This window comes from Chiroxiphia lanceolata, chromosome 7, assembly GCF_009829145.1.
Source record: "Chiroxiphia lanceolata isolate bChiLan1 chromosome 7, bChiLan1.pri, whole genome shotgun sequence".
Lineage (NCBI taxonomy): Eukaryota > Metazoa > Chordata > Aves > Passeriformes > Pipridae > Chiroxiphia > Chiroxiphia lanceolata.
Window position 1 is genome coordinate 5,320,663 of NC_045643.1, and position 15,797 is coordinate 5,336,459.

At 38.9% G+C, this 15,797-nt stretch overlaps 1 protein-coding gene across 6 annotated transcripts in view; it reads right to left on the bottom strand.

Moving 5' to 3' along the window:
- KANSL1L (KAT8 regulatory NSL complex subunit 1 like) overlaps positions 1–15,797 on the bottom strand; it is a 59,553-nt gene that overhangs the window by 30,779 nt on the left and 12,977 nt on the right. For 5 of the 6 annotated variants that reach the window (XM_032693570.1, XM_032693566.1, XM_032693571.1 and 2 more), the window contains exons 3-5: positions 7,030–7,171; positions 3,168–3,365; positions 305–426 (exon numbers count right to left, since the gene is read on the bottom strand). In XM_032693570.1, coding sequence (XP_032549461.1) covers positions 305–426; positions 3,168–3,365; positions 7,030–7,171 — 462 coding nt within the window. The remainder of the gene's footprint in view (positions 1–304; positions 427–3,167; positions 3,366–7,029; positions 7,172–15,797) is intronic. The other variant, XM_032693569.1, reaches the window with a different exon arrangement.

A 15,797-nucleotide genomic window follows, 5' to 3' on the forward strand; every position in this document is an offset into this window, starting at 1 on the left:
TGACAGAAGGCATTAAGTCTCAAACAATCACAAGCAGTGTGTTGCTGTACTCTTTCATTACTTCACAGATACATTCATCTTCCCAGTGGCTGCATTTACAGTGGCTGCATACTTTTATGATGTCTCAAAGAACAACACAAAAACCTACTACTTTCAAACTTATAAACAAGACTTGACTTCTCTTGAAGCTTACAGAAAGCAGCTCTCTTTTCCTGATTTAATACTGTAATGATTTTTAGTTCCATCTACATAACTTTACCAAAGGTTATTCTCAAAAACAAAAGAGAATTACACTGTCACCTACCTGAAGGAGATGCCATTGACCAGCTGTCTGTGCCTGCAGATTTTGGAGGAAAGAGATGAAGAAGCTGGAGACAGATTGAGTGGAGCGATTAGGCTTCTGATGATTTCACTCAGTTGTGCACTCTGGAAAAAAAAATTTTAAAAAAAATGTAGTCAGACTTTTATCCAGACTCAACAGCTCAAAGGTCCTGGGGTTTTGTTGATTTCCTGCACAGGATTCCAGTCATATACATCATGGAATAATCACATTTAGTTTCTTCTTGTGAATAATCAACTGTTGCATGGTTTTTCTTTCACAATTATTATGTTCAACTACACCAGAAAAACCAGGAGAACACCAACGTAACCCTGAACAACCTGCCAAAGACATTGTTTATACATTTGAGTAAGTAGCACACAAAACACATTAGCAATCTTACTCTTGAAACCAAAGGTTTTTTAAAGGGAAAAAGAAACCAGAACACTGCACCGCTGATGTTACAACAGCTGCAGCCAGAGCTGGTAACTGGCCATTTGACAAGCATTTCACCAGGGAGGAAACAAGGTCAACTGTCTATTTATTGTACATTTTGTTCACTCAAAGTATTTTTCTTCTTAAAAGAATCCTCTTCATTGCTCACTGTACTTTGACAAAGGTGTTTTTACAAAGGGAGTGTAACTACAGGAGGACTATTATAACCACAGATAAAATGAATAAAATATTCTGGTATCCTCAAAAATAGCAAGAAGAAGACCCCCAAAAACATCAAGACCCGGACTTTCAGAACTGCCCCAAAACAAATGCAGCCAACTTGTTAAGGCTAAGAGCTACTGCTTGCAAACAATGAATTGTGGACTGACACCAGATAACATTTCGCAATGATGTTTTTGTTTTAGAAGTCAGACCTTAAAGGCAGACAAAAAAACGTAGTTTTCTTAGTGGAAACTGTGTTTTGCACACTAAACAGAAATTAAATGTATCTGAAATTGCATACTTCTTTTTTAAAAAAACTTTTACATTACTTTGTTGGATTTTCATTCAGAACTAAGAATGTTTAAAACACGTACTGCTAAACGTTACCCAGTAAGCCTTCCTCACATTTTCATTTTACATTTACATTTTACATTTCTGCAGAAAGGGGAAGAAAAACTTTTTTTCCATTTTATTACAACTCACATATTTTCTGTTCACGTTCAAATGATGCAATCGGGTGAAAATTTCACATCAGAATAAAATACTCAGGGATGGATATTGAAGCACAGAAACAGCAAGTCAATTACAAAAGGTCTGGACGAAGCAAACGACATGCCAGTAAAATATTTAGCAGATTGATTTAAAAATCTCAACAAAATTCAATCTGTAAGGAGAAAAGTCTCTACGACATACAAAAGCACAAAAACAATGGCAGACTTCAAAAACACATGGAAAAACATACATGTTTTTAAAAAACTTTGAAATCTCTGAAAAGGACTTGAAAACAGTATTAATAAAAATTTCCAGCCTCAGTCACTTCCCTTCTATATGAGGGTTATTTTTGTTCACAAGTAAAATTATTTTTAACACAGAAATATCTTAACAACAGACTGAAGAATCCTGTGGGAATATGTGGATGTACTTCAGCCTACAGCATTGCTGCTCCTAATACTGAACAAGAAGAAACTCAGACCCTCAGATTTAAGGCTGATTTACAGAACTGGTAGTCAAAAAGGAAATCAAACCCCAGAGCCTTCTGTGGTGTAAAGGGAAAAAATCCGATGTGATCTGTGACATGTGTTAAATGAAAAACACCTTTAATTCCAAGTAATTTTCAGATCATCAAAGTTCTTGGACCAAGTTTGTGGCTACCTGGAGACCAGGAAACACATCACTACGACTTTAATTGTCAAATGCCTTACTGAAAAGTGTGTTTAATTCCCCAAGCAACCACTTAAAAAGGGGCAATTTACCACTTTCTAAAAATGCTCTTTGGTTTACCTTATGTAATTGCTGGCACTGAGCATATAAATTTCCTGTTTCATTGCTTCCCCAGTCCTGCCTGTGGTGGATAAGATCTAGCAAACAGGGGAAGCATTTTAAGAGCAAGAAAGTATGACTATCAAATAAGAAAAATTGGCACAGAGATTCACTAGTACCTAAAGCTACTTTTACCCCATTGAAAAAAAACACATGGATGACAAGGAATTTATGCGGAGCAGCAAAGCAACATATTGATGCCCCACAGTGGCTTTGTCATGTTTGCTTTACAAAAACTGCATACATTCATTCTGAAAACAAATTTCCTGTACCTCCTTCAGCAATGTGATCCTATCATGTTCTTTATGTACTTTCAAGTAAAAGAAAACCCTGCTGGAGTCTACATCATATTCCCTGGAATTAACCTGGGAAGCTTTTAAAAACAATGAAGCAGAACTCCCCTCACAACTACACCTCCGCTATGCCTGTTAAGTACTTGGAATTTCTCAGCTTGGAACCTGATTCCCATGATGCCTGAGGAGGCAGATCAACAACCACATTCCGTTGTGTTTTTTTTTTATTTCAAGTGCAATGTATCTCCACTGTCAGCTGTGTGAGTATTTCCTGAAACAACCTGTGGCAACTCTACACTGACCCTAACTACAAAGCAGAGGCAGGTTTGTGGATGGCTCTTGGAGTTGTTATGTGGCCGCTTGAATGGAAACAAAGCGGTGACACAGACACATCAGAAATAAAAGGCTAATTTGTAAATCTGATGTACAGTGTAGTTATTTAAGCCCTTCGATTCATCAGCACCCCCTCTCAGGACTGCAAAATATCTTCCCTTTTGGACGTCGTCACCATGGAACCTGCCCTATTTCTGAAGTCAATCATTTGGCTCCACTGACCGTTCAATTTTGTTTTACTTTACCTGTTTTTCAATGTTTCGTAAAAGCAGAGTAGGACTGCTGGGTGACATTTCAAAGTCATGCTCCGGCAAAGAATCCTGTCTCTCAACGGCAGCTTGCGAATTCCCTGTGGCGTTTAATAAAGCTTCTTGGTCTGTCAATTGTATTTGCTTCTTCAGAATGTCTTTTGGAAATGGGAATTCTTCTAAGATCACCATCCCCTAGACAACAGCAATTGAACACGGTTGACAGCAGATTAACCTTCCTAAATCACTTTTAAGGGGCAGTCAAACCTGGCACGTCCCTCTTAAATCCTCCCAATGACTTTGGAACGCTTAAACCAGATTTTAAAAACATTTAACAGCTAAAATATAGAAATAGTAGGCATTTTCCTTAATGAAAAGCTGTATCACTTTTGCTATTCCTTATAGAAGCAATCACTCCAGTGTTATACCACTGTTTAAACATCTGTGCCAAAATTCAAAACAGAAATTCATACTTATTAGAGTATTATATGATCCTTTGCCACTGATTTAAGATAGCTTCTCTGTAAGAAACAACCTCCCTTTGATCTGAAGTTGGTTTTACTCTTCACAGTCAATAAGTTTTGCAGAGGTATTTTAAAGTGCTCTATTTCTCTTATTCCTATCCATGTTCTAAGTAAAACATCAAGGCAGTTATTTTTTATGTAGTGGAGATTATACCATTCAAAACAAAAGCCTTTTACAATTTAATAATTTTCTTTAAGGTTAGATTTTTTAGAGTTTCATAATTAGAGGTAACTATCCTAAACATTCTACCAATCTCATTACTTTTCAAGACCATCTGCACAAATGTGGTATCAGACATGGTGTAACATCTAGAATGCCACCTAACAAAATAAATATAACTTTACTTGGTAAGGAAATAAGGGAGTTTCAGAAATGGAACTAGGAAAATAACACCCCTATTGAGTTTTCCACATGGCAGAGTAGAAAAATAGAAGTGTCAAGTACAATCCTAGGTAATGTTTCGGTTGGTTTGTTTTAAAAACTTAAAATGTTAGACAACATACAAGCAAAAATAACTTTGTAACAGTCAAACCCAGTCCTCAAATAGTCCCTTAATTTGCCATTATATTGAGCAAATAAATTTATTACTTAGAAAAGACTATCAAACCTCTCTTTCTCCCAAGAGAAAGAAAGTACTTGCTTTAAAGTACTGTTACTCAAATATCAAGCAGATATTGAAGGAATGGGACCATTCAATTACATTGCCTCAAATTTGTCTTTCTAATAAGAATATTCCACTAAACCCAAGGAACAAGGAATACTGTCATAATGTAAACAAAAGGAAGCCCTATTATTATTTCTTTAAGCAAGACAGATTTCACCTAAGTTGTGGTTGTGGAAAACTAAGGATCCTGTAGCTCTACTCTGACTCCTGCCTCAGCAGCCACTTGCCTTAAAACATGAAAGCAAATCTCAAAGAAACTTCAAAGGGAACACCAGGAGAAAACATGAAATTGTCCTGTTCTCACCATGTCTCTAACTCATTCCCTTGTTTGAGTCATAAATTTAAAGCCTCAAACAAAGATACTCTCTAAAAACAAACAAAAGCGATTGAAAACTTGCTTTAACATCCAAAAGGGGTACAGAGATTCTGAATGTCCATCAAATCAATGCCAGATTTTCCACACAGGTGATTTTCCATTTCCAGCAGATGGACAGAAATCCAGACAGAATTATACTATGGGTAGTGTGTTCAAGGAAATTCAAGTAGAGATCTAATTTTTGTTTGCCACAACAGGAGGACAAGGTACCTTAATAGCTTTAGACTCTGTTAGAATTTAGAATCTTTAGGTCTTCTTAGTAAAACAATGATAGGTCATGACCACAGAGAGTCTAGAAAGTCTTAAACCCAAATTCTGAGGTCAGAGGAACAGGAAGACACAAATGAAAAGTGGTGAAAAGAGGGAAGCGCACACACACATCCTTCCACTGGAATTTTATTTTTTGAAGTTGCAGAAACCTGTTTACCAAGCAAGGAAAGAAGAAAGCCGAAAAGGAAGAGGAAAAATGACAGACTGTACGGAAAGGGAGAGATGGAATAGGCACAGAAGAGGAAGAGTAAAGAATTAGAAGACTAATATGGACTATATGGGAATTATAAGTTAAGTGGGTTACAACCAGCAGGATTTGGCAATGACTGCCCTTCCTCCCAAATGGAATTGTTTTGCAGATATAAGGACTCAAAGATCCAGGGCTGCTGCTTCTGTGTGTGTAGAGATGGAGAAAACACAATGTAGGAGGCCAGGAAACAGCCCACAATTTACTCATCTCCCTTCCTATTGCGTTATGGTGCTCCAGGAGTGGCATTGTGCTTGAAATTATTCACTGGCTATGAATCACATTTTTTTCCACTCAAAACACATGAAAAACACTCTGAAACCATTAAACACAGTGTACAAATTCTAATGATATTCTGTAACTCCTTTGCAGCCACTAAAGGAAAACAAAGAGCTCTTCTATCAGCCCACTTGTCCTTCTCTAGCTGCTGCATTGGTGTATTGTAAACATGTACGCGAAAATGTCCCATCTGAAGAAAACAGGTGCCTTCTTTCATTATGGGACACAATGCCAAACACTGAATATCACAGCTGGTAAAAGGGGCATGAAGTTTGCAAAAAGGAATGTTCCTAAAAATCTCCACCAGGAGGATGACTAGGCTCCAAGCCAACGTACCACCTAATGTGAAGAAAAGGCTTGACTAAAAGAATGTTCTTCCTCTTATTCCTCTGATATTTATTTCTCCATCTCCTGTAGCTCATCAGATCTATGACATCCTAAAGGCTGACAGCTTTTGGGTGTAAGAGTGTGCATGTTTCTGGTATTTAGGGCTACACTAAAACATGGGCATTCTCACCCTTTACCAAAGTACAAAATCTCCTTTCAGTTCTGTGGGCACACACCATCCAACAAAGGCTTTCCAATTCTTTGGTAAAGAAAAATCGGACTGGGGAAAAGTTGGATATGAAAAGAAAGGCTTTGAGGGTGAAAGGAGAAGAGGGAATAATTTTTCTTTATGTGTTCAGAGGGAATTGATCTCTGGGGTGATTTACCTCTCCTTTTAAACTCCTTTTCAGTTTAGCCACACCAAGTCTGAAGCATCTTCTGGCTACTCTCAATCTGTGCTTATCTGACCCCAACACAGACCAGACAACCTACATGAGGCTCATCAGTGGCAAGTTAAAGCACTCTCTTCTAAAACCCCTCACTATCACATCACCAGAATTATCACAGGTTTGGCTTCTTGTACATGAGAATGACCTGAGGAACCCATTAAATAGATAGCTAGATTACTAATGTTTTAGGAATGTCACTTTCCCACTGTCTAGCCAGTTTGACTTACAAAAACTAGTACATGAGTTACACACATTGGAATTTTAGTAATAATTAATCCTTGACCTGTTCAAAATGCTGTACAAACATTAACTAGCTAATCCTCAGAATAAACATGCACTGCAAGTAACAAAAAACCCACCCTGGAAAGCCCACAACACAAAAATGAATAACCAGCCTGAAAACCAAATCTCGCCTCTTCTGCAGGGGGAAAAACTAGTGTGATAAATGAGTACTTTGTGCTGGGCCCCTGAAAGCCACAAGTCACTAACTCTCTTAAACAGGAAGGTACAAGTTCCCAAATCCCAGTCCCATACGAGTGCCTTTAGGGTACAACACTTTTTAGCTCCTGATGTCTTTCCCATTAACTTTGCATGCAATAGCCTGCACAGACACAAGAAGTCTAGGGCAAAACAAACAACAAGAAGGAACCAAATAAATAAATACCACAAAAAATGATCAAAAGATGATTTGAAATGCCCATTTATGAGCTTACAGACAATACCTTGGTGGCACGTATCTGCCTGTGAAGGTCAGTTAGTTGTTGGATTTTGTATTCTAGTTCTGAAATCTGGGCTTGAAGCCACGTCCAACGGCTGCCAATTCTAGCTCTGTCTGCAAGCCACTTCCATTCAGAAGTATAGCTGCTGTGAAGACAAAATGCTGGTTAGTCCAAAAATAAAGATAACCACATTTGCACAAGAACATTTTTGACAGCTGCTCTGCCTCATGTTGCAAGCATCTCAGTTGCTTTCAGAAAATATCTGACTATACCTATCCAGTTTCACATCAGCTTATTCCTGTAGCAACAGAACTTGCCCAAACCAGTAGAATTCATGTTCATTGGCTACTCCCAGACTAAGCTAGTTTTCTGCTCAGGATTATAAAACTTAGAGCTGGATAAACTACCAAACTGTATCAGTTAAGGCTGAATACAGATGTGTAAAGAATTCCAGTAATTCCATCAGCAAGAATCCAAACTCTTACACCACACTCCCTCCCACAAGCTTTCACAAACACTGTTTGCTAACAACTGGAATCTAATAAAACACCATCCAGCAATGACCAGCTAGATATCAGGTCACTGCCCAAAAAATCCAACTAAGTAGTTTGGATTTCTTTTATTCAAGCTATTTTATAAATACAGCTGTGTCAGTTTAGTATAGTCAGGTCACTATTACTGTTGATTAAAACAGGTGTATTTTGTAACACAAAAACATGCTTCCTGGTACTTGATATTGTGATTAGCTTAATTTTATTATGCTGAATTCATCACTGGTATCAGCAAACATTACTCAATTTACCTATTAAACAAATGAGTGGTAACACTCAACAAACAATCTTAATATTCAGTAAATTTAAGCAAGAGAAAGACAATGCAGTATTTTAGCATACAACTTCCACTACTATCCTACTATTATCTGAGTTTATTAATTTACAGAAAATGACCAGTGTTTTTTTCCCCACTGAAGTTGACAAGTAGCTAAAAGAACTGTACAAACAAAATCAAATTTCTGGGAAATAAGGGCTTTTACTCAAGTTATTGGGAAAACTACTGGATCTAAATCCTGGATGACACTGTATGTAAGTTCTGCACAGGCAAAATACATGATCTCCTGTTCCCCAGGCAGGGAGGAGCACTGAAGTATCACAAAAGATACCAAAAAAAAAAGCAGATGCCAGTGAATTGGCGCAGGAACATCACAGAAGTGTAATTGTTTCATGCAAAATTTTGTATCAACTACCTCGACAATGAAAGAAAGATAATACAGCACCCTGGGGAAGATGGCAGACATGTCCTGGCATGAGTAAAGAAATGCCAAATGTGAGAATCCTAATACTTTCAGGGCAAAGACTATAAAACACAATATGACTCAAAATTTCAGAACTTGCAGTCTCCTTAAGCTATCATAAATAGTGAGAATAGACAGTACATCACCTCTAAAATACAAAATGTCTTCCTTTTAGACGGGACATTGAAATGTCCTATCTAAATCCAAATTCTATGTGGAAGTAATGTGGACTATCATCAAAAAGAAATTCAAAGAACTCTATTTTCTCCTAGGAAAAAAAGGCATATGAAGTCATCTTGTGAATATCTATTTTTCTGACAACCCCTTTTTATTTCTCTTTGTTTTCCCATTATTATCAGCAAAAATAGTTCTGGTGACTTATGCTTTAACCAGGTCTTATGAACAAGAACTTCTCTGGGATTGACAGCTTCTGCATGTATGTGCTCCTGGAATTCATAAAATACACTTTGCAGGGAAAGGGAGGGAATCTGCATTCCTAGTTTTCAATTAAATGTGTTCACACAAGTGTGGTGGCTGGAACAGCTAGGATTTGTCTTAGGACCCTAGGCTGGCAAAAAGCTAGGCCTAAGAAAGAGCTGCTTAATGAGGCTGTTATAAATCCCTCAGTTAATCATTTTAACAAAAAAAGTTAAAGAGGAATAAAGAGGATACCTGAAAAAAAAAAACAACTGGTTGGGTTGAGGTGCTTATTTCTGCTTCTTTCTCAAAAGGCAAACAAACAAATGAACTATGAAACCCCACAAATCAGGACATTGCAATAAGAAAGCCCAGGAAAAAGGAAATAAATCACAATGACATTTCCCTCCCAAGCCAGATGAAACAGTCTGGGGAGAAAGGTGAGCTACCCTCAAACAAACTGAGGCAGAAAGCAAATGAGGAAAAAAAGAAAAGTACCCTGTACACAGCTGGGAAACCAGAAGCAGAATGGAAAGGGCCAGAGCTGGTCTTATGTCCCCTACACTGCATGAAATCACCACGGCATAAGGGAATCCTTAAGCAATACCCAACCACAGCTGATAGAACCAGGACAGTTAAATGTTAAGACAAATAAATTATATCCTCTGTATATTACCGTCTTACATATAAAACAAGAAACCTCTGCAAATATACGTCACCAGTTATTTTTCAAAAATGAGTTTGCATTTTTTCTTTAAACACAATATTAAATCTTGAATTAATTGATTGCATTTACTCTTAAATACCTTATGTATATTTTTGCTTTGTTCTAAAATACAAGTATTTCTTAAGGTTTTAAATTGTACTATATAACTAACAGGATTTAATTACACCATGTAACAATGTCCTTAGACCCCACTCTAAGGAAAAGTTTCCACTGAATTAAGCACAAACATTTTAAGCTCAGGCTTGGCCTGAGCAATTTTAGCTTCTCTCTCCTGCCAGCCCAGGCTGCCCCATGGCCATTGCCTGCATGAGGACTTGGGCAGTTCCACGGTGACACGGATTAGAGAGTTGCTCCTCGGTAATTTCAAATTCAGAGGCAGGGAGAATGGAGCAAGTTTAGATCTAGATCCCTTTCCCAGTTTTAATGCCTTGCAGACGGGATAAGAGGCAAGACCACTGCTAAACTCTGTTCCCATTCCTGTCACTAATATTCGTTTGATCTTGCATTATTTATTTACCATTTTTGCTTCTAAGTCTATTTCTCTACAAATTATTTAGTAAAGCTTCCTCAGAGGAAGATAAAATCACTATAAGCTATGCTCACATTCCTGAAGTGAACTGTTTGCATGCAAAGTAGTATGATCACTTGAGTGACAAATGACAACCTACTATTGTAAATAAATAAAAAAAATCATTAAAACTCGCCCATAATCTGTTCCTGGGATGCTAGAGAGTAAAGCTCAACATTCACTCAGTAAAGAAAGCTGTTTCAAGGTGGCTCCAGAGAATTCATTAATTCTGCAAATCCAGAGAAGAAAAAAAAAAAAAACCAAACCAAAAAAACAATCACAAAGAGTTACAAAAATAACCAAGTCTGTTACTGAAGGAGGAAGTCCGAGCAGGTGCTGAAGTAGAAGCTCCTGCTCTGGTTCTCTGTTGAGAATGAGAAAAGAATAAAGAAGTTTCTGTCTGTCCCACTTCCTGTGTGCTCCTTTTGCAAAGCATCTCTACTTTGTTTCTGCCCTTTCGACTCTAACATCAAACATCATCCACAGGAATTCCAAAGTCATTCTTCCGCTGGCAACTCGATACAAACCATGTTACACTCACAAAGTGTCTCATGATCAGTACTGTAGTACAGTGGAATATTAAATCTGCACATAAACTCACTGGTCTTGGAATGACTGAATGTGCAGATGATCTCCTGCATTCATCCAGGACTATTAGAATTGGAAGAGAACAGACAGTAAGCCTGAAAACAGTTCATAAATGATGAAGGAGAAACACAGTGGTGTTTAAAATGAAAAAAACCCAGAGAACCTGGGATTGATAGTAAGTATCCAGCACAGTTGACTCAAATAGGTATGGTGAGCACAGGAAAGAGTACTCTGGAGTGCCCACAGCAAGATTCTCCACAAGTATCTTATATCCTGAAAATTAAAAGGAAACGAAGGCCTTTCAGCCTTGTAACTCCCAGTGTGAACAAGTAACGTGCCCTAAAGTGACACGTCTGCATGGACAATGACAGGATGCTTCCTGCTGAACAGGAAAAGAACGTGCTTACAACAGACCCACATCAAAACTCCAAAAACTACATTTGCCAACCCAAAACATAGTCTCCTTCCAAAAGGTTTCAAAGAACACCAACATTTTCAAGTTACAACATTCTTAAACATGAACAAGCCGGAGACTAAGGCACCTACGTAAGTGTGGGTGGGAAAAAAAGTCTCCAATTCCAAAATTCTGCAGTTAAAGTAAGAACAGCAGTTGTTCCTGACAACCCCTCACACTTACATTTCCATTCAGTCTCTTAACAGAGTAAATGCTGCTCTTTCTGCCAGGTGATGTTCCCTTCAGTTAATCCACATTTTTCTGGCATCCAGTTTTCAGATAATTTAGTCCTAAAGTGACCTCTACCATCCCTGCTGGTTCATCTTCTCCTCTCACTGGGAACTCCTGGGCTATCAGAGGCCAACTGCCAATCACACAGCAGTGAAGTATTTGGGAGCAAGAAGCAGCCCATAAACCACAGAAAGACTACCCTCAGGATAAAGAGGAGGGAGTTTTCACTGCTGGGAGTCAGTGAAAACAACAGCAGAAGTTTATCATTTTTGTAAAGGATTGATTTCTGGAAACTGAAAAGCAAAAAAAAATCAGAAGTTTCTCCAGTCTTTAAATCCCACCCGGACATCATATGACTCACCATGAAATTCATGAGACTTAAAACACCAGAAAAAATCATACGTCCCCCAATTCTCCTGGGAAGCTCACTCAGTTGTACAAAACCACAAAATAGTTCATACTGTCCACATGGCACTCTGTCACAAATGCTCCACCACTAGTATGGTGGGGGGCCCTCCAGGACTGGAGCTGAAAGACTGCGAACTTCCTGAGCTGCCCCTAATTTTACACTAGCATTACAGTCAGTTTTCCTGTGACTACACGTGGCAATGCTCAAAATGCAGCTGGCCTGAACACAAGTATTTTCTTGCAAGCCATTAAGGTGAGCAAAGGGCTTCTGATACTTTCTGTCAACATGCCCACAAAATTCAACATGTCCATTTTTCTTCTCTCTACAGACACCGACAGTAAATAAGAGATTACCTACGAAGACTAGATGACACAAAATGAAACATTTCAATTAGCTGAATTCACATATGTAGTGCTTGTATTTTAGATAATTTTATCTCTAGTTTATTCATGAGATAAAAGTGCCCACTACCAACCAAAATTTCCAACACTTGTAATGGCTGAACAAGCATGTCCAACTATGAAATGACCTGTAAATGCTTTCTCAAGGACTAATTCTTCCAGCATACCTACTCAATGTTTGTTTTCAGAACGAACCAACTTCAGTTGCTGTTGAAGTATTAATTCCCCTGGATCAGTTAACTGTTAAACCCATAATAACTACATAATTTAAAAATCAGTGAGTGCTGTTTTACAAACTCGATCTCTTCTATGCATTCCAGAGTACAAACAAGATTAAAACAAACTGTAACAAATTCTGTCCTCTAGTATTATAGCTGATCAACACTACACAAGAAAACACTATTTACTGTGACAGTTCACTCTTAACCTTTGCTCAGACCGTCTAGGAGCAATATGCCACAATATGCACCAAACCAAACTATGCAAACCCACTCTCCCCTCCAATCAATCGACGTGAGTTCTCTGTCACTCAAAATTATCCTGCAATCTCTGTGAAGATCTGCAGCGAGATTATTCTTCTGGAGCCTCTGGGGTTGCTGTTTTCTTTGGTGTTTAACAGAAATTTTTACCTGGCAGACATTTTCCTCTGAAACGTTACACGGCTTCCCAGCAGTTCTCCCTGTCATCTACAGACACCAGCAACTGCTCATCACAACAATTCCTGGCACCTATGCTTGGTCCCACCATCTCTGACACACTGAGGCCATTTAATACTTTCAGAATGGCATCCAATAACATATGTTGATACTAATAAACAACACACATCTTACCTTCCCAAACAAAAAAACTGTAGCCAGCTGAACATTTCTGCTATGCCATCAGGCCTGAGGAATTTACACAGTAACACCTGAAATTATCAACCACAGCTGTGATTTTCCCTTGAAGAGAAAATTCAGGGTATAGAACCAGAGTGGGTGTGAGGGGAGAAATTAAGTAGCAACAGAATAAGATTTTTACATCTTTCACAAAAAAGTTTAGAAAGGACAGCAGGAAGGAGAGAAGAGGAAAATTGGTATTTAGGGAAAAAAGCCTGTAGAAGAAAACTGCAAATATAGAAAGGGAGTCTCTGCGCTTGGATACCCTAGCAAAGAAGAGATTTCATAAGAATTTCACACTGGCACTCTATATACTCCCTCATCTGAGAAATCACATCTTCCAAACTCATAAGATGCCACAGCCAGTAATTGCCTACTAGAGTTCCTGCAAAGAATCACTCTGCTGCTACCAGGTTTTACATTAGAAACTGAACTGTTACACTTGCACTCAATTGTTAACTCAATTTAGGGCTCAAAGAAGAAATTAAAAATTCAACTCCTTAAAAGAGTATTATCTGTTACAGCGTTGAACTTTTCCAATGGCTGGCTTCAAAACCTGGTATGTGCTTTTCATCTCCAATTCTGTTTACATAATTCTTTAGAGCTGTTAATGATAAAAAGACCAAATTGGTTGGTGGGGGTGGAGTCAGTTAAAATATTAACTGCCCAAGAAGTAAAAACCTGCAAAAGGTAAACAACCAGCACAATTTCCTCTTAATAAATAAAAAAAAAAAACCATGCTGCAAATTGCATATCTGCCAATGCCTTTTGTTAAAAATATTTTTTTAAGATTCCACTGAGATGCCCCAGCACCTCAGCTTCTTCTACAGAACCTCAGCACACTGTACATCAGTCCAACAGGGAACAGAGAAGCTGGTAGTGCTAACATGCAGAGAAATTTATGCACGTTCATTTCTTCAGGATGTTCTTCGTGTTCTTCAGGAACAGCAGGGCTGCCTGGAAACAAGCTTCTTTTCTTGCCTTTGAAATGGCACAACATCAATAGACTAACAACAAAACACTAGGAACACAGGCCTAGAAATTCTCTGTAAGTATTACACAACTGCCCTTGAAAAAGAAATCAAGAAAGCAGTCCTAAGTCTGCAGTCCAAGCTCAACACAAAATAAGGCAGAGCTTATAAAATACATTCCTTTAAAGATCTGTGCAAATGGGTTGGTTCCAAAATTTGTACACATATATAAGGAAAAGGTGGGTATGGTATTCATGTAAGGTACAACTCCAGCTTTTAACTCATTATATATATATGTAGTATCAGATTTTAATGTCAAATTGATAAGAAGCATATTCTTTTTTGAGACATTTTGGACAGACAAGAAACAGTTGATCCAGAACTTGGAAGCCAGATGCACTTGAAATAAGCAGCAGGGTTTTGGTAGTGGAGGGGCTGCAGCACCTCAGAACAGGGTAAAACTGCCCCATCGGGGACTGAGAGTCAGACAGGGCCGTGGCAGGTGGGGAAGTCCACAGTGGAGGAAACCAACGAGAAAGGAGGAGGAGCAGCAACACAGGTACCACCACACACTGACCTCCACCTCTGGGAACGTGCCTTGCTGTCCGCCGGTGTGAGCAGTGTGCCCCCTTGGGTGGGGAGTGCTGTGGGGAATGGGCTAACAGGAGAGCTGGAAGGACCCCAGAGTGCTCCTCTGGCTCGGAGGGCAGTTTGGCAGAGCTGGGATGGGTCCCACTTCAGGCCTTGAGGCCTAGGACCCACCCCAAGTGTGGGACCCAGAGGAAGCTGCAGAGGGGCTGAGCCGCCATCAGCAATGCCTCAGCAGGGACCGTGGCACCTGCCCTGGGGACATGAGACACACTGGTAGAGGAGAAATCAAGGCTGTTGGGCCCCGACAGTTGCTTCAGGCATGCTGTGATTAGGTAATAGAGGAACCAAACAGCACATGGCTGTCTGCTCTGCAGGGCAGGGATGGAGTTTCTTATGAGGTTAAACCCCGCGATTCAGTCTGCAGGGACAAGGCGTGGGGAGTACAATGAACATAGGTTTGAACAGTTTGATGGTTTTGTGTTTTGTAGGAGCTTGCGGTTGAGTTTCACTGGGTTTTACTGCTGCCCAGTCTACCCTCACGGGCTGGGAGGAATCCGAGGTTATAGTGCACATATATTCAAACACAGACCTTCAGGTTTATTTTTTTCCAATACCAGAATCAGTAATTAAAAGTTTGAATTATGAAATTGATTTAAATTCCTCAACAGAAAAAGTCTTCTCACAACAGCTAGGCAAAATGTTTGGATGAAAATAAAATAATTTAGAGCTATTTCAGTTTATTAAAAGAGAGCACAGGTCAACATATTTAAATCCGACATCTAAAGTTACATTCCTACTCCATATTTAGCAGTATGAATGAAACCCTGTTAGAGGAGAGCAGTCCTATTTTGGGAAGTCTTTATGCACACTTCTTACTTCACGTGAAAAGGAAAGCATTTAAATGATTTCCTGTATCAGGGCCCAATGTACACAGATTTTCAAAGGCACTGGATGTATATCCCTTTGAAGTAGATTCTCACAAAATCAGTGTTAGCTATAAACCAAAATAATGCTGCCCTCTCTTCACAAGAAGTTATAAAGACAGTTCAGTGTTGTTTGTAAATGTGCCTTTTAATTAAAACAAACACATTTCACAGCTTATCAAAAGAAAAAGGCTAGCCATAAAATGCTGATTCATCAGCAGTTGACATCAAGCACCAACTCTTCTTGTCTATAATTCAATTGAGCATGCAAGGTTATATGCATACACATATGTGCCTGCCTACTAGATTTGCTACTCTACTATGC